This window comes from Paramisgurnus dabryanus, chromosome 18 (assembly GCF_030506205.2).
Source record: "Paramisgurnus dabryanus chromosome 18, PD_genome_1.1, whole genome shotgun sequence".
NCBI classification, from domain to species: Eukaryota; Metazoa; Chordata; class Actinopteri; order Cypriniformes; family Cobitidae; genus Paramisgurnus; species Paramisgurnus dabryanus.
The window spans coordinates 19568068-19591792 of NC_133354.1; the positions used below are offsets into that span (position 1 = coordinate 19568068).

Here is a 23725-nt window from a genome sequence, read left to right on the forward strand (position 1 = left end):
CTTTAAGAGTACTTAACTTCCTGTTTTCTTCAAAACAATCGCATCATAATGCAGAAAACATGTCTGGGCTTGGATGAGATGAAGTACATTGTGAGTGTGAGCTTGTGGGGGAGTAGGGAGTGGGGACAATCGCGCTCGGGCACGGTTTAGGTATAATATGAGTGGCCTCATAATATGGTATAATATGGGACCTTTGTGAAGAGTAACCGTCCCAGTGAAAACATTTTTAAGAGTTTGTGTATAAATCAAGTCAAAAGCAAATAAATGCCTAACCCACCAACGGCCTGAAATGAAAATGACTTGAACCCTTTAGTGAAAATGATGTGTCACTGGTTATTACATGAGAGACATATCAATCAAATGTTTTGTAGGACACCACAAATGACCCTGTACTGTACTGAATGTCTACTTTACATTCCTGATTGGGACTATAAAAACTATAAAAGAGGTCAACAATGTAAGATCTGATTATAAAAGGGAGAGTTTAATGTAGGGATGCGGCTTATAAAGTCTGTAGCAGGTGAGAGTCATAGAGTGACTTTCTAAAACTATTTATAGGTGGAGACACAGCACAGCTGCTGAGGTTCTGTGGATATTGTTGTGTAAGCCAGCAGGTGGTGGATGTCCCGGATATAACCTTTATCTTACAGAAGTAAAAACTGGATTATTGTGTAGATATAAAACCAGTTTACTTTAGGCTCGATTATGCAAATCGACTTTAGTCCTGTTGGCACTTGCTGTGACAGAGCCAGTCTGCAGAATTTTATGTTGATGGAGCTGAAAGATTTACCAAACAATTGCACAGTGCATAAAAAACTGTGCAGTTAGAGTTAGAGGAGATTTTCAGAAGACGACAGGTAGTGTATGACACTCCATGACTCAAATCTACAGTCATACACTCAACAGCCAATGGGAATTGAGCGTTATTAAGTTCAGAATTAAAGGGACACTCCATTTTTTTTGAAAATATGCTCATTTTCCAGCTCCTCTAGAGTTAAACATTAGATTTTTACTGATTTAGAATTAGGGATGCACCGATCCGATATTTTGGATCGGTATCGACGCCGATCCAAGCATTTTGAGTGGATCGGGTATCGGTGATGCGTGACCGATCCAAATCCGATCCCGTGGTGGTTGATTAATAAACAGCAAACATCATAGATTATGTACTGAATTTATATAAAAAATACAATTGGCCTATTTAATAAATTGCATTAATGAAAATATAATAAATATGATATTAAATATGTTACACAGCCGTCTGCGTCAGACAGGCAAGTTTAGCAGGCACCCTTTCCATTTACCTCAGCACGTTAAACATGTCGCTCATTTGGAAGTATTTTACGCTTGATTCAGCAGAAAGTAGCACTGCAAATTGTAATGTCTGTAAATGCAAAGTTTCACGAGGTGGATGTAGTATTTCGAATTACAATACAACAAATTTAATCAAGCATCTTCAGAAGCATCATGCAAAAGAACACACGGAGTTCGCGCAAGTTAAGCGTAAAAAGGATGATCCGTCAAAGCAGATGACCCTGACGGATGCTTTTCAGAGTCAAAAACAAATGGCACAACAGAGCGCAAAAGCTGTAAAAATAACAGAAAAGCTCTTGGAATTCATCGTTCTCGATGATCAGCCCCTCTCCGTTGTGGAAAACATCGGGTTTCGTCGCCTCATGGAACATCTGGAACCCCGATACAGTTTGCCGTCTAGAAAGTACATTTCTGAGACCGCTTTGCCTGAGCTGTATTCCAAAGTTTCATCTCAAATTGCAGACAAATTAAAAGATGTGCAGTCCTTGAGCTTTACTACTGATATTTGGAGCTCCGACGTGTGCCCCATGTCTCTTTTAAGTTTAACTGCACATTGGATGGATGCGAGTTATGCTTTGCAAAGCGCTGTGCTACACGTTAAGGAATTACGAGGGTCTCACACCAGCAGCGTGATTTCAGCATCCATCAAAGAAATGTTGGATGGGTGGAAAATCCCTATAGCCAAAGTACATGTGATTTTAAGGGACAATGCCAGCAATATGAAGAAAGCTATGGATGACCTTGGGGTCCCTAGTTTGGGTTGTGTTGCGCACACACTACAGCTTGTTGTTAACGAGGGACTTTTGTCACAACGAAGTGTAAGCGACGTGATTGCAAGTGCTAGAAAAATTGTGGGGCACTTCAAACATTCCCCGTTAGCATACTCGCGTTTGCAAGATCTCCAGCGCGAATTTCAAATGCCACTGAAGCGTCTTCAGCAGGACGTCAAAACCAGGTGGAACAGCACATATTACATGATTCAGAGCATCTTAGAACAGAAGCGAACTTTATGTGCATTTGCTGCCGACCACGAGCTGCCTGCATCGATGACTGCAAACCACTGGGCATTACTGGAGAAAACGATGATCGTACTGTCACCATTTGAAGAACTGACTCGAGCCATAAGCTCATCAAGTTCTTCCACAGCGGATGTTATTCCAACAATTTCAGTTCTGAAACGTCTGCTATCTCAGGAGAGAGACACGGACGCAGGAATTAAAACAATGAAAAGTACGCTACTACAAGCGGTCAACACAAGATTTGGTAACATCGAAGATGAACCACTTTACTCCTTGGCAACTTTACTCGATCCACGGTACAAAGACAGGTAAGCTAAAAGAACTAAAAAAAGTCACTTACGCATAATAAAATATATTTTCTATTATAAAACTTTGAAGACGACAACGTTATTTCTTATTGTATAATATTTCTTTATTATTACATAAAAAACAAATTAATAAAATTTAGATCAGTGTTGTATAATTCGTTTTATAGATACATAGATTTTAAATGCTTAAAAAAAAACAACGATCATTTTTTTGTAAATTTTACAATGATTTATTCTTTGTAACTGCGGCATTAACATTTGTTACAATAATGGTTAAAATATTTTGCAGAATCAGATATAGGGCGTAGGCTACGTTAATTTTTATATAAAGTGGTTGAAACCATCCGGAGCATTATGCATTTTTGACTAGATCTTTTTATTTCGTTTCGTTGTCCGTTGACTGTTTAACGAAAATAATATTAAAAACACTTTATATCTTTTTTAAAACTAATTATTAAATTTAAAGGCCTTTCTTTGGCATATATAAAATATTTTTCCAGATAGCAGTAGACTCCAGGCTGCATCCGCAACGGATCCGCTGTGGCTCCGATGGTTTGTTTACAGTTACAGTTTGTCATGTCTGTATTTTTTTTTTTTGTTATTACTGACCATTATATCAAAATAGTTTTTATGACATCAAAAAAGCATATATTTATTCATAAAAATAGGTCATTAATTTGTTGAATTAAAATATATTAAAATACATAATAAAAAAAAAATTTTAAAAGTAGAAAGACTTCTAAATTAAATTGTGACATCAAGTCACTGATGCTTTTCACGAATTTATTCAGAATGCCTGTAAAACATTTCACTTGCAGTTTACTTACATTTTAGCTCAAAACAAAATTAAAAATTATTTTCAAATAGCAAGAAATACCCAAATCTTGACATTTATTTCTATGGAAAAATTAAGGATAAAGACAAATTGTTTAATGGGTATGATAGATAGGTTATCTAATTTTCAATACAGCAAAATAACTGGCAACTTTAATAAAAACGACCATGTAATGTTGTATACAATAAGTAAAGTAATAAGTAAAATACTCTGCCTGTTTTATCTCAGATGCTTTACAAATGAAGAAGCTGCCATGCATGCAAAAAATGCCCTGATTCAAGAGGTCGAGAAGATAGAAAATGCACTAAAGACAACAGCAACTACTGCTTTAGCCACTGCAGCAGATCCAGCAGAGATGGTTTCTCATGCAGAGGCAAGTGGGTCAAGTGGACACACAAGCAAGAGCACCTTCATGATGATGTTCGATGAAGTTCTCAACAAGGAGCAAGAAGAATCTGAAGGAGGAATCATTCAAACATCTGCTCTTGTACAAGTACAAACATATATGACAGAGAAACTTATCCCTCGGTCTGAAAATCCATTCCAGTACTGGGCAGTGAACAATTCTCGCTTCCCTGCCCTTGCTGCTACTGCATCAGCATTTCTCTCTGCCCCCTGTACCAGTGTGGAGAGTGAAAGACTGTTTAGCACAGCCTCCAACATCATAGATGAAAAAAGAAACCGACTACTAGCAGAGAGAGCAGAAATGCTAATATTCCTGAAAAAAAACCTGACAATGTTTATCAAGTGAATCCTGCCACAGGTTTCTGTCATGGGTGACGTCTAAATACTTAGACATGGTTGTTCCATTGGTTGTTGCAATGTTGCATTGCACTATTTTCTTTTGATGAGTGCAAGGTTTACTGTTTAATACATTTTGCATTGTGCTTCAAGAGTTCTAATATAGGATTCACTTTATAATATTGTCTTTTCTTCAGAAAATTATTTAATTTAATGTAATAATTGCAGTATATGGTTTAGGTTGTTATACCACTAACTGCTAAAAGTACTGTTTGCTACTGCCTTAATACTTTTTTTAAGGTTTCTTGTGTTTTCATTTTTCATAAATGGGCATTTTTGTATTTCTTTGCCAGAAACAAATAAATCTTAATAAACAAGTGAGTTGTATATATTCTTCAACTTTAAGGTTAGAAAAGAAAAAAGATCGGTATCGGATCGGTATCGGCAGATACTGGCAAACTCTTGTATCGGAATCGGATCGGAAGAGGAAAAATGGTATCGGTGCATCCCTATTTAGAATCCATTCAGCCAATCTCCGGGTCTGGCAGTACCATTTTAGCATAGCTTAGCATAATCCATTGAATCTGATTAGACCATTAGCATTGCGCTTAAAAATAACCAAAGTGTTTCGATTTTTTTCTATTTAAAACTTGACTCTTCTGTAGTTACATCGTTTACTAAGATTGACAGAAAATTATGGAACTATACTCTCATTCTGGCGTAATAATCAAGGACTTTACTGCTGTAACGTGGATGCAGGAGGTGCAATGATATTACACAGTGCCTGAAAATAGTCCGCTGCTAGGGCTGGGTATTGATTCAAATGTTCCAGATCGATTCGATTTCGATTCACAAGCTATCAATTCGGTTTCGATTCTCGATTCAATTTTCGATTCCAGTTCTCGGGTCAGTTTTTAAATTCAATTCAATAAATATAGATTTAATACAAATATTATATTAACAAAAAAGAACAGTGAACAGCAGTTTACAAGCCACAACACTAACGTCGTAAGTTTCGTTAATCGAAAAATCTAATTTTTTTTGCCCAGCCCTATCCCCTGTTATTGAAAGTTACCAAGGGGACTATTTTCGGGGAGTGCATAAAATCACTTTTAATTATTACGCCATTATTGCGCAATTATTATTTGACTATTGCGCCAGAAGTGTAATTCCTAGCTATATTTGCTTGTAAAATCGCAATTTTAATTTTCTGTCTGTCTTAGTACATGATATAACTACAGAAGAGTCAATATAGAAAAATATTGAAACTCTTTGGTTAATTTTTTGCGCAATGCTAATGGTCTAATCAGATTCAATGGATTATGCTAAGCTATAAGTGGTACCGCCAGACCCGGAGATCCGTTGAACGGATTCCAAAATGGTAAAAATTAAATGTTTAACTCTAAAGGAGCTCGAAAATGAGCATATTAAAAAAAAATTGGAGTGTCCCTTTAATTGACATCCTGGAAGTGAGTCCTTGGTCATTTAGTTTTTAATGCAAATTTTTCCTGTAGCCATCTGTAAAATCAGCAAGCCAAGGCTTTATTTTTAGCTGGGATACATGTTGTATGTTGCTTAAAAACAAAATGTATTGTATCCAGTTGAAAAGTTGTAGTTTGTATAGCAGACATTTGAAAATAACACATTTTAGTGTTGCAACGGCAATACGGCAACACTGTGAAACCATGGTATTTTTGCTTAAGGTTGTTATCACACCTCCAAAATGTCATACCAGCCCATGCCTAATCGGTAACCATATAGACAGTGCTAGGAATTTTGTTGTAATCAATGTATTTTATAAAATAAATAAATTAATAAGACAATCCATGAAATTGATTATCACATTTTTAGTTTAATTAATATATAGGTTATGTAGTCTAGACCAGAGGTTTTCAAACTGTGGATCAGGATCCACTTGTGGGTCACAGAGTGGGATAAGGTGGGTCGCAAAAAGTCCCTCTGCTGTTGTTGTAGTGAATCACACAAAAATATTTCTGTCCAATTAATGACTCAGTCCCTCCAGAAAAACGCGATTATGCGATGCGATCGCATGATTTAACGCATAATCGGCCAAGGTCTGCATATTTATGCGGGGGCCACATTTTTTCAAATATGCTTCACCTTCGCAGCACAAATTGCAGATTTCCATGCGCATAATATGTAGCAAAAATCACATATATCTTAGCAGAAAGATGAAAAATGTTGCATTTACTTCACACAAGCCCAGCCATGTGCCCTGTTGCCATGGGAACGTTATGAAGTGACATGAACATCATTGAAAAGCTGCAAAAGCTGCAAACATTTTTGCAAGTCCCACAATATTGTCACATAAAATTGCATAAATATCCCGCATATTCCATCACGTTTTTTAAGAAAATGTGCTACATGATAAAGGATTTTTGCCAACAACAATCACACAAAAACTCAGCGTGTTTCTGGAAGGACTAAGCAATGAAATGTTTTTTAATTAAACTTACATTTTACTAATAAAATGACAAGGAAAATAAAATCTACTCAATTTTAAAGTGTATTTTCCATATAAAAATATGCTGGCTGGACCCAGGATAGATTATACCTATTGAGTGGTCCGCAAAAAAGTTTGGAAACCACTGGTCTAGATGCATTAATGATTTTTTACCATCCTAATTAGGTGTAAACCATTTTTTGTTGCTATAATATATTTCTGTATTCTAGTTAGAACATGTTTAAGTTCATCTATGATTGTGCAAGTTACTAAAAGCATTTGCACCCACAGAGAGATTGAAAACCTTAGCTGACGTCTCTACAGATAATCAATTTCCGCCATTTCTTATCACACCTATAACCGGATTGTGTCTGCGCAGATAAAAGAAAATGGAGAAAATTGCGAGACATTGATCAAGAGAATAAAGATATAAGAGGACTGTCTGAGCTTGTGGAGCCTTGATGATTTAGAGAACCAAAAAATATCTTTGAATTTCACCTATAGCTCAGATGAATAAAGTCACAACGAGCCCCCTTTCAATCTAACGACAAATGAGGAGAGTTTAGAAAGATGCCAACATCTGATTGCATGACAGCATTGACATAAACAGCGCTCATTCCAGTTATATACTTTATATAATGATGGTTTCTTTTCCTAGACAGAATGTGAACCACACATTTAAGTTTGATAAGCTTATAAAGCATTATTGTATCACATATAGCACCATTTAGCATGCATTCGCATATTACATGTTACTTCAATACCATGCAGCTCTAGCCCAGATGAGGCAGGGCCTGGGAAAATGTATGAATGACCTTTGAACCCTTTGAACTCAACTACTTGATTGCAAACAATATTTATCCAAGTGATTTACTAGATGTTTACTAATGACTAGAACAACAGAAATGGTAATGGAAAATCTCTGTCAGTCTCCAGTTTATGGGTTACTTCTGTGAACCCTCAACTAGTTGTTAAAATGATTGTTTTTTAGAAAGCAAAAGGATGTTCTGGGTTTCTTCATCCGTTCTGTGCGAGTTGCTAGGATGGGGGTTGGTATCTAGAGTTTGTGTATTAAACTTTGAGACAGATAACAGTTAAAAATTGCCACATAAAGAAAAATTTAGCTAAGCAGTTTACTTTTACTAATCTAATAGAGGCCTAAGAGTTTTAAAAGGATTTTTATCTTTTCTGCTGGTGCAGTTGCATGACAGGTCAAATAAAGCCTCTTAAGTGGAAACTGAACATTAGCGTCAAATACAAGAGGAGATTGTGATGTATACGGACCCAAACTCCTAAACTCCCTGTCTTGCAAGGATGACACACTCCAGAAGCCTTGACTTATGAAGTAATGTGTTCATTACTAGATGCAAATCAATAAATGAGGAGTTCAGATGCAAAACCCTCTAAGTGCATCTGACATGGTTTTCTTCAATTTTTACAGGCCTCTTATGTTTAGGTTCAGTCATTTTACTTTAATGGAACGTGAAAACGTTATTAGTCAGTAATTACAATGCCTTATTTTCACAAATGTCACTTTAGTCATTTCGTTGGTTACATTTTTTCACTGCAAAACCCTTTAAGAGCATGCAAGCTTTTTTGGCGAAAAACCTCCACTTAAAAAAAATCCTTTTTTTTGACAAAAACTAGTAAACAGTTGCAAAATCAGTAAAGATGTAACTAATAGAAACAGTGCAAAAGTCAGAATGTTAAAATTATTAAACTAAACCACACTTTAGTGGGCTCGGTGATCCATCTGACTGCCACATTCAGGTTGCATTCAGGTCTAAATACTCACAAGGGATTCAAGTTTGAATGCTTCATTTTACGCAATGTCATTGATCAAATTTATCTTATGTGCACTTAGAGGACTTTGCTGAAATGGTTGTGGCTTTTAGCGGATTTTGCCAACAAACTAGTATTTCTGAATGGCCTGAGTCTGGGACTGAGCAGATTCATATGAAACATATCAAATGTGCTGAGAGCATACGGTTAATAAGATTATCTTATTTTTGATGGAGGTATAGTTTTTTTGCATCTGAGCTCCTCATATGTCAACATCGGCTAACTGTCATAAGCTAGAGAAAACCATCCTAACACAATCGAATTTCGTATAAGGCATGTCACAGCAGTCTACCAAAAAATGTCCCTATTCTTGTTAAACAACTGCTCTGTTGTATTTCTACACACATAAGTGCAGCATATGAATTATGAGAGATTTAGAGAGTCAGGTGGATGTGCTCTAAAACAAGAAAAGCATAATTTAACACACTTACTGCAGTGGATCTTAACTTTTAGAACTTTGAACAATATTTGATGATCCCTCCAGTCACACTTAAACCTAATAAAAAATTCTAAAGTTTGGAAAAACTAGACAGATGTATGTTTGTTATCAAATAAATAACCAAACACTAACAAATATCTATTCTTAATATCTATTTAAGGCCCTCCTGATAGTTTCTTTAGAATAGAGTCTTTGTGGACCCCGGTCCCCTGGTTAAACACTGCTCTATACAGACACAGACACAAAAACATACAAACTGAGATGATTTCATACCGGATAATCCATTGGCTTGGTGTAGGTGGTCTGTAAAACTGTGTTGATCTGCTGCACTCCTCCATATGAAGCAAAGGACTGCAATGTAGTACATAAAATGCCTGGAAAATCTCACTGTGTCCATGTTAAACTTAAAAGAGAGAAAAATGTTTCAAGTAAATAAAAGCAACTGCTTTACTGCATATGATTGTTTAGTGTATGTACAAAAGCCTTCAATAGTCCGCTGCAGTGACGTGTCATGTGGTATAAGTTAACCAGTTCTTAAACAATGTGTAGCCTACATATACAATATGTGACCTGTTGTCTTAATGTAGCATAATAACAGCGGCAAATGTGCCTATGGTAGTAGCTACAATTACGTTTCGCATTTGAATATTTTGCCGCTTCATCATCATGTGAGAGCAAATAAGCAAAACAACACGCGAGCTATTTTACAGTCGACGTAAAGATGCAAATGTTCGTTACTCGTTGTAGTAAGTTTATGCTATTTGTTTCAAACGTAATTACCTGTCAAACTCTGAAGGCTGGAACTCTCGTGACAAATCAGATATAAAAGTTTCTGTGAAGGGGACACTGATAGTGATCCATCTGAAAACAAAAATGCTCAGGATGCGATTGCTGATAGCTTAAACTCGGGCGCGAAAAGTTTGCACGATACTTCATAGACGCTCGACAGTCATTTCCCACATCTCATCTTCGCGTTTACTTGTACTAATAACCCACTGGTGTCAATAATATCAAATAAGATGAAACATTTGATCAAGCCTACATCAAAATAGATCCAAAACGGGCAAGCGTCTCCTCCAGATGCGCAATAAATAAACAAATATGATCCGAATGCATGAGTAAAAGTTCGAGCGTCCTTACGCGGTTTCAAAGTTCCCTTGGTTTTTGAGGTTGACTAGTTTCTTAGGTTATATGTTGGCAGGTTTTAAAGTTTGAGTTCAAAAAGCAGAAAGATACAGCCATCTGCTGGTGAGTTAACATTGTAACCTTACAGCTAAAAAAAACACCCAGTTTTGTTCTATCACAATGTTTCATACGCAGTTACTTAATATTTACTAAACATAATATTTGAAATATAAGAAATGACCTACATGAAAAATACTGTAGTATATTTTGGTATTTACTAATAGGCCTATAGTCAACTCTAGTATATAGTCAATTTAAATTAAGTTTTAATTGCAGTCAAATGTGACACTTTAAATACTGTAGTAAACTGTAGAAAAAATACTTAAGTGTTTTAACTATAATAAATAGTATACTAAAGTAAATTTACCATATATATATACACACATACACACTATAATACAATACAGTAGCCTGTATTATAGACTGTATTAAATGCACTAACATTTACTGCAAGGTTCAAAAACACAGTACTAGAAAATACTAAATATTAAAGTATTTTACATGTGAGTAGCAACTACATTACATCACAATCGTGTTTAAAAATGAATGATAAGGATTATTAGGAACACATGTTCAATTTCTTATTAATGCAATTATCTAATCATCTAATCACATGGCAGTTGCTTCAATGCATTTAGGGGTGTGGTCCTGGCCAAGACAATCTCCTGAACTCCAAACTGAATGTCAGAATGGGAAAGAAAGGTGATTTAAGCAATTTTGAGCGTGGCATGGTTGTTGGTGCAAGACAGCCGGTCTGAGTATTTCACAATCTGCTCAGTTACTGGGATTTTCACGCACAACCATTTCTAGGGTTTACAAAGAATGGTGTGAAAAGGGAAAAACATCCAGTATGCGGCAGTCCTGTGGGTGAAAATGCATTGTTGATGCTAGAGGTCAGAGGAGAATGGGCAGACTGATTCAAGCTGATAGAAGAGCAACTTTGACTGAAATAACCACTCGTTACAACCGAGGTATGCAGCAAAGCATTTGTGAAGCCACAACACACAACCTTGAGGCAGATGGGCTACAACAGCAGAAGACCCCATCGGGTACCACTCATCTCCATTACAAATAGGAAAGAGGCTACAATTTGCACAAGCTCACCAAAATTGGACAGTTGACAACTGGAAAAATGTTGCCTGGTCTAATGAGTCTCGATTTCTGTTGAGACATTCAGATAGTAAGAGTCAGAATTTGGCGTAACAGAATGAGAACATAGATCCATCATGCCTTACCACTGTGCAGGCTGCTGGTGGTGGTGTAATGGTGTGGGGGATGTTTTCTTGGCACACTGTAGGCCCCTTAGTGCCAATTGGGCATCGTTTAAATGCCACGGCCTACCTGAGCATTGTTTCTGATCATGTCCATCCCTTTATGACCACCATGTACCCATCCTCTGATGACCACTTCCAGCAGGATAATGCATGATGTCACAAAGCTTGAATCATTTCAAATTGGTTTCTTGAACATGACTATGAGTTCACTGTACTAAAATGGCCCCCACAGTCACCAGATCTCAACCCAATAGAGGATGTGGTGGAATAGGAGTTTTGTGCCCTGGATGTGCATCCCACAAATCTCCATCAACTGCAAAATGCTATCCAATCAATATGGGCCAACATTTCTAATGAATGCTTTCAGCACCTTGTTGAATCAATGCCACGTAGAATTAAGGCAGTTCTGAAGGCGAAAGGGGGTCAAGCACAGTATTAGTATGGTGTTCCTAATAATCCTTTAGGTGAGTGTATGTAGTCTATAATGCAACCTTAAATTGTTTCTACTGCCGTTATGATTTACAGTACACATGTCATAATGATTAATAAATGGTATAGTGGAAATTTGTCGGGGATGGCAAACAACACCTCCGGCTTTAATCCGAGAAGAGCTGCGCGTGTGAGTGGATGTTTACACGCAGGTAGTTTCAAGATGGTAAATTGTGATGTTACGGGATTTCCCTGTGATGCGCGTGTTTAACACTCCCATTCTGCAAAAGAGCGCGAATGCGTAAAATGTGCATTTAGATGCATATGGCAAATACTGTATCTAACGCGACTGAGCGCATTCACATTACTTTATCACTTTACAATATATTCTCAAAACCTTAAGTGTGTAAACTGGGTCTCGAACCCACGACCTTTGCCAACCCATTGCTCGACTTGAGCTTGAGCTACAGTTTGCCAGTTCTCGCCTTGTGTCTCGCTCGCTCGCAGTGTTAAATCTGTGACGCCCTCTTAAACGCGTTCATTAACTTCAGTAAACTTCCTCAAATTTGCCGTTTAACCATTGACTTCCTCTCTCTCAGGGCTGAATACACTCACTTCCTACAGACTTCAACAGCAACATCAACAAACAGCGGGATTAACTTACGCGCTACACGAAAATCTGCTATGTTTGGTAAGAGCCGTTATATTTTTGCAAAATAATTCGTTTAATAATGAAGTGTAGTCTTGGGCGTATGGATTGTGCTAAACAACATATTTTATCGTTTAACACAGCGTGTTATTTATCTCTGTCTCCGTTTACCAAAATTACGCATGGGTAGCTGTGGTCGATAGTTTGGCTTATAATTAACGTAACGTTTCGCTTTCGACCATAGCTCAATACTTTCAGTGACTTGTTCATGAACGATTAACGTTTCAGTCCAGACAACAGAAATATATGGGCCACTCCCATACAGTAACGCAGAGGACAGTGATGTACTGTAAGATGATTGAGACTTAGGAAAATTTACGATGGTTTTACTATAGTAACTATAGTTTTCTGTCTTGTTTGTATTAAACTGTAGTAACCACAAATTTACCATGGTATCACTACATAAACTATAGTTTAACCATGATATTTGTAGTAAAACTTTGGTAATATAAATAGTAATTAACCCCTAAAGACCATGCTTGTTACTTTAATCTCACTATAAATAAACCATAGTTAATTTACCTAAGAGTGCAATATATGTTCAAGTATATCTATTCATTTTTGTACATTCATACATCGTATATACATTTTATTATTCTTTTTTGTATTTTGTAAAATATTTTTTTCACGTTTTAGTTGAGCGAACAGAAACCTAATATATCTAAAGTATAACAAAGCCTTTATTTGAAATGATTGGGAAATTATGCAAATGATTAGATAAATAAGCCTGGGTTTTCCACATGGAAATGAGGAACTGCGAGACATCCTCATTTTAAGAAATCCAAGAGGGCCTTGCATAAGTGAAGTATTTCAGAATCCTGGCAGATCCCATTGAAACTGGTTTTACTTTCAAGAAACAAGACACATCTGCTTAAGCTTATGATGAAGCTGGCGAGACTTTGTATCTGGTTTTAACCAGCTGTGGCCATTCATGTTAAAATGATTTATTTGTCCACACTAATCCGTCACAGAGGAAGAGAGAGAAAAGTTCATCCCTAAGAGCTTTTATTGTACATTTCTTAATGTGGAAATTGCTGAATGATGAAAATGTTATTTCACAGATGTTGCTTTTTCATAGCTCATTTGATTTGATGACGTTACGTTTCAGATGTTTCTCTTTAAATTGCTGAGGGGGGAAGAAACACATAAGAAAATTGTTATTGTAAAATTAATTTATATTAGCATAACGTACATCTAAAATAATCTGGGTAAATTTGAAATGTTGAAAATCTGAGCTCAGTCTGAAACTCTTATGGAGACATTTGCAAGATTTCTGGATCTTTTTTGCAGAATTATGTGAGACGCATTAGATCTAATCATAAGTTTTTATTTGCTCTTCATAAATAATTGAGAGATTACAGAGATCTCATCTGTGATTTGTCTTATGGGAGGAGCTCGCAGTAATGCTTGATCTATTCATTGATTCATTGGAAAGACTTGCTGTGTCAGAGGTTGTGGTGAGACAGGTCCCATCATCAGCTTTTCTCATTTCCACATGCACAGGTTTGTGTATACGTAGACAAATAAAATAACGTAACTAGATCCCATATGTTGTCAAGGTAGAGCTCTATAAAAGGTCAGATCATGAAACTACTTTATACTGGAGTGTCAGTTTTGATTGGCCGTGTAATGCAGGTATCTAGTGCACATACAAAAGAAGTGTTCAAAAGACGGGAAACCACTTTTAGTTTTGTTTTCTTTCTGTATGCTTTGCAGTCTGTTGTAGGTTCTGCTTTTACTCCTAAACCTCAGGCCTCTAGGATTACATCTTTCTCTGATTTCTTATGATTTGCTTACATTATTGTTTAGTGAAAAAGTACAATGATGTGTATTATCATTTTCCAAATGACTTTACCTGCAGTCAATATTTGAAGAGCTCAGATGCAAAAATTAGATGATATTGACCGAATGCTCTTGGCATGTATTATATGTTCATCAAATACTTCAAATCCGCTTAATCCCGGCCTCAAGCCATTCAGAAATACTGGTTTGTTTGCACATCAGTTAAATGCCTCATTGATTTTTTAGCAAAGTCCATTAAAGAGACACTCCACTTTTAGCATAGCTTAGCATAATCCATTGAATCTGATTAGACCATTAGCATCGCGCTCAAAAATGACCAAAGAGTTTCGATATTTTTTCTATTTAAAACTTGACTCTTCTGTAGTTACATCGTGTACTAAGACTGACAGAAAATTAAAAGTTGCGATTTTCTGGGCAGATATGGCTAGGAACTATACTCCCATTCTGGCATAATAATCAAGGACTTTGCTGCTGTAACATGGCTGCTGCAGGCGTAGTGATATTACGCAGCGGGTGAAAAAAGTCCTCTGCTATTCAAAGTAACCAAGGGGACTATTTTCGGGCACTATGTAATATCACTATGCCTGCTGCAAACATGTTACATCAGCAAAGTCCTTGATTATTATGCCAGAATGAGAGTATAGTTCCTAGCCATATCGGCCTAGAAAATCGTAACTTTTAATTTTCCGTCTGTCCTAGTACACGATGTAACTACAGAAAAGTCAAGTTTTAAATAGGAGATCGGCTAAATGGATTCCAAAATGGTAAAAATCAAATGTTTAACTCCAGAGGAGCTGGAAAATTAGCATATTTTAAAAAAGTGGAGTGTCCCTTTAAATGCATGGAAGATGAATAGTGTGTATGTCACAGGAGGTCAGGAGGTTATATAAGGATATGGGCCACATTATTGACCATTACTTTTATTCTTAAAGGACAGTTAAGAGTGACTGAAGACTTTTTAGAAGTGAAGATTTATGCATGTTCATATAGGGTTTTTGCAGCGAAAGGATATTTGTTAAATACCAGTGAAATGACTTAAGTGGTATTAGTGAAAGTAAGGCATTTCAATTACTGACTTATATCCTTTTCAAGTGGAATTACTAAACATAAGAGCCTGATTAAAAAATGCTCATTTACAAGAAAAGATGTCAAACGTCATGGCAAAAGAAACAATGCTATAGAGTTCTTCACCGTACTCCACCCTTTTTTCTTCATTTGTGATGTTGCTGAACACTTCTGCTAAATATCATTACTGTGATATTGTGTTATAAAAAAAATAAGTGACAAAACAGAAGACTCCACCCAGACAAGGCTATCAGTATTGTTACTATGAGCTCTTGGTTCACTAACCACATTGGCTCGTAACGCCTTGCAGAAGAGGGCAGGGTTTTGAGTATTTTTCTCTGTTAATGTCTCTGGAGATTGGGCAGAGTCTGTCTCACTCCTTTCTCCTGGGGTCAAACATCTGCCAGACCTTTGGAATAAGTTGGAAAGAATGAAGGTTTCTTGATGTGCAAGATTCCAGATTGCCGTCATATTTGGTACAAGAAAGTTGGTCTGTATGTATATTATTAAGGAACTAGCTGTGCATGTATAAAAAAAATGTTAAGCAGCTGTTGACACATTTTAGAAAGTGTTTACTAATCATTTACAACATACTGATATCTGGTGTTGTAGACAAAGACATGTTTCATTTGGATTGAGTTTCCTAAATGATGAATATCAACAAATATGTGTTTTTAATCAGACCACTTCTTCTGGATCTTCAAACACAAGCTTATAATGGTATCACTTTAATATGGGGACCTATTCTTACTTTTAACTAGTTGCCTATTTGTTTGCATATTACTACCATATTGGCTGTTTATTAGTACTAATAAAGCACATATTGAAGTGATACTCCAGCCAAATATCAAAATTACCCCATGATTTACCCCCCCCCCCAGGCAATTCGAGATACACATGTCCATCATCTTTAAGACGAGCACATTTGGAGTTATTTTAGTAAATGTCGAACACTATTTCACGAGAATTTGGCTTATTCGTATGAATTCATACGACCACATTCATAAGTTTTTGTACAATTTGCCTTGACCTCTGTGACGCTGGGGTTCGGTTTCATTGTTGTTTTTTACGAGAATCTTACTTTTTTCATGATTAACTTCGTATGAATTCATACGATTTAGCTTACTGGTAAAATATGTACGAATTCTTGTGAGATGACTGAAATGTCCTTGATTTTTCAAGCATATAATGGGATCAGGGAACAACTTCTGACTTTAAAGCCCAAAAAGGGCTTTCATCCTTCACAGAGGTAATCCACATGGCTCCAATTGTTTAATAAAGGTCTTCTGCAGATAATCGATGCGATTGTTAAAGAAAGGTATCCATATTTCAAACTTAATTAACTGTAATAACTAGCTTCCAGTAACAGCGCCATCTTGGACTCACGCGAGAGTTTAAGCATAGTGAGCATTCATTGCCGTGGATAAGTTTCTCAGTGAATGAGTCAAGATGGCATCGTTACTGAAAGGTAACGTTATTGTGGTTTTTAAAGTTTAAAATACGGTTATTTTTATAATATTGTATCATTAGCCGCATAAAGCCGAAAGTATCCTAGGGACGTCCCCGTATGCGCGCGTCTGCATGACGTCATTTTCGTCATCGAGAGGGTCCGCGGCCTTCCGCGTGGACCGTCCGCGTGCAGCCCAAAGTTTGAGACCGCGCGGACAGTGCGCGTACAGTCCGCGTACAACAGCGCATGCGCATGAAAATATTTAGACAGTTCATTCCACTATAAACAATTATACAAAGGAAATAGACAGCATTTGCACACACACTATGGTTTTTCTTCTTTAACTTTTACTTCTTCAAAGAACAAAAAGCTCTGGAGCATGTTTGTTTGATTCCTGTTCTTTGTTGTCTTGTTGTTTGTTCTAAACTGTGTTTGCAATGGTGGATGAGTTACTTTTCTTTTCCTATCCTAATGTTTTAATGTACTGTAAATGTCGCCAAATCAGTGCTGCCCTGACAGCCTGTTAGACTAATAATTTGAATAAGAAATCATTTGTATTGCGTATAGTGTCGAACGCGGCCATCCGCGTGTAGCCGCGGGGAGTATACTCGAAAAGCTGCGCGGACGCGTGCGCGCGCGAGCCGGACGCGGAAAAAAAGTATATCGCGGCCTTAAGACCTTTATTAACCCCTTGGAGCCGTGAGGATTACTTCTGTGAAGGATGAATGCACTTTTTTAGGCTTCAAAGTCAGAATTGTTCCCTGATCTCTGTTTTCTACCATTATAATCTCGGAAAAGCAAGGACATTTACTAAAATAATGTGTTCGTCTGAAAGACGATGGACTTGTGTATCTCGGATTGCTTGAGGGTGAGAAAATCATGGGGTAATTTTGATATTTGGCTGGAGTATCCCTTTAATGCATAACCATATTCTATATCCTACATCATACCTACACTTAAACATTACAAAACTACCTTACTAAGTATTAATAAGCAGTACTTAATTATAGTGAATAGTTCTCCATTTTGAAGTGTTACCCTTATGATCTATAATAGCCTTGAAAACTTTTAATAACACATTTTATCATTCTTCAGTACAAGTACATAGAAAGTGTATAAATCCTTAATCTAGATGTTTTACATATTTTAAACAGAGCCAAAACTATCATTTGAAAGTGCTGTCATTTCAGGGGTCAAGTAAATAGGATACAAATGAACAAAAATAGGAAAAAAATGCTTTTGTGTATTTTAAGGAAGTGAAGTGCAGTTTTACATGTGAATTATTTGTGTACAGAATGTGTAATAAAATATGCACTAGTGCAAAACTGCAGGGGGAAGTAGCAGGAACCGTTCGATACCGTATATTCAAAACATTGTTTTAAACAAGACCAGAACTACCTGCGTATTTGCATGAATATAAACAACTAGGTTTTCTCCTTCATCTCTTCGCCTCTCTTTTTGCATTTGTAAATCTTACTTTCCTCTGATGTAGGAGTACCATCCACTGTCATCATATTCTCATGTCTTCATGGTTCTTCGGATGTTAAAGGTTCTTTATGGAACCATACAGCCTGGAATGGTTCTTCTTTGGCATTATGAAGCACCTTTATTTTTAAGAGTGCTATATTGTCATGTCCCCATCCATTGGCTACACGTTCATTCATTAATTCATTTTCTGTATGCATCTTGTTTATATCTCTGATCATCTAAGCACTTCTAAGTGATGTGTGTCTTTCTCTGCAGACTGCTGAAGTTAAGTGGTCATCCATTGGGTCGCGTTGAGTGGTTTCTATTATGCAGAGCATCAAGTGTGTGGTTGTGGGGGATGGAGCAGTGGGAAAAACCTGCCTGCTCATCTCCTACACGACCGGAGCCTTTCCCAAAGAATACATTCCCACCGTATTCGACAACTACAGCTCCCAGATCACCGTGGAGGGCCGCAACGTCAGCCTCAACCTGTGGGACACGGCGGGCCAGGAGGAGTACGATCGCCTCCGTACGCTCTCCTACCCGCAGACCAACGTCTTCATCATCTGCTTCTCCATCTCCAGCCCCCCGTCCTACGAGAACGTCAAGCACAAGTGGCACCCGGAGGTGACGCACCACTGTCCCAGCGTCCCTATCCTGCTGGTGGGCACGAAAAGTGACCTTCGAAACGATGCGGATGTGCTCAAGAAGCTGAAGGAGCAGAACCAGGCGCCCATCACACTGCAGCAGGGCCAGGCCCTGGCTCGCCAAATCCATGCCGTCAAGTACATGGAGTGTTCGGCACTCAACCAGGACGGCATCAAAGACGTGTTTGCAGAGGGAGTGCGCGCTTTCCTCTGTCCTCAGCCTGTGGCTTCCAAAAAGTCATGTGTTCTCCTCTGAGAATACAGTGTGGATAGAGGTATTTTAATTGAATTACACAGTGGAACGCATTGGAATGTTGCGGAATTTTAGGAATGGTGAACAAGAAACACAACTTTAACCTGTGAAAAAGATAATTAAGTAAACTATAAAGATGATTTTCTTAGTTGTCATTTTGACGTTGTCGAGATTCTCACCTTAGGGAGAGAAATAGACAAGCAGGCAGATGTGTTACCTGTTTGACCTATAAAGACATTTTTCTTTTTTTTGCAATTTGATCCCTGCTTTAGGAAATAACTAGGTTTGAAAAAATAGAAGATATCTCTAGATCCTCTTTGGGGTGTAACATAATAGCTAAAATAAGTTCATCCATAAAAACAATTAAGAGTTAAAGAATATTGATGCTTTTTAGTGTTTGGACTCTATTAATACTATATTATATTTTCTGTTTCTTTATGTTTTGTTTGTTTTACAAGAACAGAATCTGAGAATGTGATATATAAATATATATTAGTACTAATATAATAACTCTTTATATCTAATGCACTTGTTATGTGAGTGAACTTAAATGTCTATGCGAACAGGCCTTAAGGGACTTTCATGTTATTTGTAATGGTGACATAGTAGTCATCTCTGAGAATGTCGGCTTTACCTCTATGTGGCGTGGATCTGGCGGTCCATTCAGGAAACAAAGGCCCCAGTATCTATTCTTCATTCTTTTCTTCTGCAACACAACAGGGCAGGGCTTTGAAATCGTAAAGCAGACGGGAAACTTTATATGACTGATTCAGAACTCATAAACGTGCTATTCATAAATGTGCTATTAAAGTAAAATTAAGCTTTTCATTTACAAAACAATCCTTTTAGGTAGTAGACTTCAAAGCTCAGGGAATCATGACCAAGCTCCAGTCGAGAAATCTTGTTAATATGAATGTACATCGTATAGTGTCCTCCTATTTTGTAACTCTTATCATGTGTGTAAATGACAGTAGACTGTTGTGTATGTCAAAAGCAAGAGTAAAACATGACGCACATGATGTTCTTTTATTTTCTTAAATGTTCCCGGCATTTTCTCTTTATTGTTTTGTCCATTACAAAAGGCGTGTGCCTTAAACACCTTTGATCTCTTTTCTCTTTGATGATGTTGCATTAACAACACTGCATTAATGACTCTTATATCCTGCTTGAATCTCCATACAACATTAATAGCAAAAATAGAGAAAAACACTCTCAGCCAGGACAACAGAGCACTAATGTCTCATCTTCATGTGAAAGCTTCATTTCCAAGCATTGAAAAATTTGGGTCAGTCACTTTGTTAGCACAGAGACAGCCATTTGGAGCAGGACATAGAGACGCATCAGTCATATCGTGTCACAGATAAACAATATTCTGTCCAGATAAAGACAAACAGATTTTTCTTAACTGTAACCGTATGGCTGCTTGACGTGATGTTATGATATTTCTCATGAAAACAGAGCCGTGCCAAGAATCATTTGCACTAAAGTGTCCAACTATGTTTCTGTGACTGCCCATGTGTCATTAAATTATACACAGCTTTGAAAATGGTTTATTATTTGAGCTCTTATGTGTATTTTATCTAACAGAACAACTCCAACCCAGCTTCATTTAAAACTATTTGTACATGTTTTCCCCACACATTGAACTAATGCTGTCATGTGAAAATTTTATACAGAAATATTTATCAATTTGTAATTTATGCACATGAAATACATACAGTGTGTTTTAATTCAGTTTTATTTTTAAATAAAGTTCGAACAGCTTCACTTGACATTTCACACATGACTGATGATTATCTTTTCATGGTGCTCATATAAAAATAATAAAAAAAACTTCAATCAAATTAAGTTTTTAATATAATGTAATGGATTACATTTCATTTTACCGTGTCTTTAATTGTTATGGTGTAGTTATACATTTAAAGTCCGATGTTAAATGACACATATCACAAAAATGTGATATTCACCACCCACCCAAAATGTAATTATTAAACCCACAAAATAAATAAAATAAATTATTAAAATCATTGAAAACAGGCAGGATTCTCTGCTCTCAAACGCTGAGGGAGTGTCCACTGTCGGCACTCAAACCACGCCCACTCGCTAGAAGTCTGCCGTCTGATACACTTGATTAAATTGGGGGGCGGGGCCATGAGCGGTGGTTCCAGTGCGTCATCAAGCCACAGTTTTAGCCCCACCCAAATAATCCTAAACCAAACTATGTCCTAAACATAGAAATGGAAAAAACTGCACGTACAACACAGTTTTTTGCTAATCTCATGTAAATCTTAAGTACCTAGAGAGTATTATTGCATCCTCCACATCTTTAGTTTTATCAGATTTATCAGTTTTGGAGGTGTACCGCAGACGGAGCGAGTAACCAACAAGCAACTCACATAAAACATTCTCTGGACAATTTATGATTCACTATGCCGTGACTACGGGGCGGTTTCCCAAGGTTTATTAATCCAGGACTTGGCCTTAGTTATTTTTAGGACATTTAAGTACTTTTTACAAACAAACCCTACAAAAACTATACTGTGGTGTGCATCTTTAAACAAAACAATGGCACTGATATATGTTAAAATATGACGCGTTAACCCCTTACGGACGTTTCCACACACACACACGCGCGCGCGCGCTACTTAAAAGTCGAGAACACCTGAAGTTAACCTCTTCAACCCTGAGGACCCTGTCCCGGGTCCAGAATTTCGTATTTTGACTTAATATAAAATATTCTTTTAATCTTTGATACTCCGTCATGGACCCCAGTAACACATATGAGATACTGTTTGAAAGCTTAGACTCTCTACTTTCTGCAGATATGAATCACTTTGACACATCTTTTACTGTAAGAAAGTTATTTACACTTAATTTACACTATCACCCCCCCAATATTTTATTATATCATTTAATATTTACATATTTCATATTTTTCAAAAATGACAAACATGGGCAAGTCTTATATCAAATGAAAGCTCTCACTCTCAGGAATAAGGCTACAGCGTTATATTTGTTCTAATATCAACAAATATCCAACAATCATCGAATGAATAATGAGGTAAAAAATGGTCTTTTGTAAACATATGGGAAACTTGAGTGTGGACTGCCTCAGATAGCACATATAGCCACAAATGATACACCATCTTTTATTTTAGGTCCTACTCTAAACAATGAGTCAATTCACAGCATTTTCTTTGGTTGTGTGCATAATTAATCCCTTGCTATTTATTATATGTGCAAAACAAAAAATTAATATTTATATGAAAAATGTATTTTCACACCCTTTAGTAAAATGAGAATAACTTTTGAATGCGACATGCTAAAGAGTTCATTCTTTTTTTATGTGTTTACTGTCTGCTGCTGCTAACAACCAGAACTGTCTGCAGTCTGCTAGAGCATCCAGAACCAGAGTTATACACTATCAAAGACAGTGTTTACAACATAAAAAAGAAAATTTGATGTTTCATCATATGGAAAACAACATAAATAACAATATTTGTCACAAACAGCAGCTTTTTATGTAACTTCAAAGGGTTTTCTTTAAAATGATATAAAGAAATTGCATTTATTCCACTGTATGTGGTTATGGGGACACTTCAAATGTTCTTAGGCAGAAATTGTATACAAAAAGGGTATTATTCCTCCCTTCAGTTGGAGTAAAATAACTTTTGCATAGATTATGATAGAGAAAAAATTCCTTTTTCCTCTGTAAGCTGACAATTGCTGGAATCAAACAAAACTGTCTGCAGGGACCTGAGATACCCAGGGCCAGAGTTATATACTTTCAAATAAAAACTTTAGAAAAAAACATCAAAAAGCGCCTATTTATTTTTGTGTTTATTAGAGGACTGATATCACATACAACCATGTTTACCACTTTTAACAGTGTTTTATGTAATTTCAAAGGGTTACCTGTAAAATGATACCAAACTTTTGTATGTAAACATCTGCATGTGGGTATGGGATGCTTTTGAAATTGGGTAGGCCAAATCCAGGCGAAAATCCCCAAAATAGCTTCAGGGTGTAAGAAGTTAACGTACATTTCTTCACCAAAGTTGTTTTAAACAGCTTACCATTTATTTACGAATTCCCGACGTCCTTAGCAAACCCTAATGTGCAAACAGTACTGTTGTAAGACCCAGCTTTCGTTTGTACGTCGCCTAATGCAATGTTGTTTGGTCACGAGCAACTTCGCTACCGTCAGCATTTGCCACAGACGTGAAAACAAAATATGGACTGTGGTAGTCACAACCCTCCAATGTTTACTCGCTCGCCGCGTGCCACAGGTAACTAACTTCCGCTTTCTCACCGAGTTTACCGGTATTTTGATACGGATGTGTGAATGATATGTTACAAAAGACGGAACGTCACTTCGTCTGTGAACAGCACATTTTTGTATTTACTGGTAAATTCATGGTAATTTACCGACATTACTGTGTAAAAGAGGCTTATGTTGTTTACATTTATATGCACTTACA

At 36.9% G+C, this 23725-nt stretch overlaps 2 protein-coding genes across 4 annotated transcripts in view; one reads left to right on the plus strand and one right to left on the minus strand.

Moving 5' to 3' along the window:
- stim1b (stromal interaction molecule 1b) overlaps positions 1 to 10146 on the minus strand; it is a 37236-nt gene extending 27090 nt beyond the window's left edge. For 2 of the 3 annotated variants that reach the window (XM_065287211.2, XM_065287209.2), the window contains exons 1-2: positions 9743 to 10146; positions 9236 to 9365 (exon numbers count right to left, since the gene is read on the minus strand). In XM_065287211.2, the coding sequence (XP_065143283.1) occupies positions 9236 to 9359 (124 nt within the window). In that variant the 5' untranslated portion in view covers positions 9360 to 9365; positions 9743 to 10146. The remainder of the gene's footprint in view (positions 1 to 9235; positions 9366 to 9742) is intronic. The other variant, XM_065287210.2, reaches the window with a different exon arrangement.
- Positions 10147 to 12348: 2202 nt separating this feature from the next.
- On the plus strand, positions 12349 to 21011 carry rhogb (ras homolog family member Gb). The gene is made up of 2 exons (XM_065287213.2): positions 12349 to 12541; positions 18621 to 21011. Exon 2 carries the CDS (start codon positions 18672 to 18674, stop codon positions 19245 to 19247), a length of 576 nt encoding a protein of 191 aa, XP_065143285.1. The 5' UTR covers positions 12349 to 12541; positions 18621 to 18671; the 3' UTR covers positions 19248 to 21011.
- The last annotated feature ends 2714 nt before the right edge of the window (positions 21012 to 23725 follow it).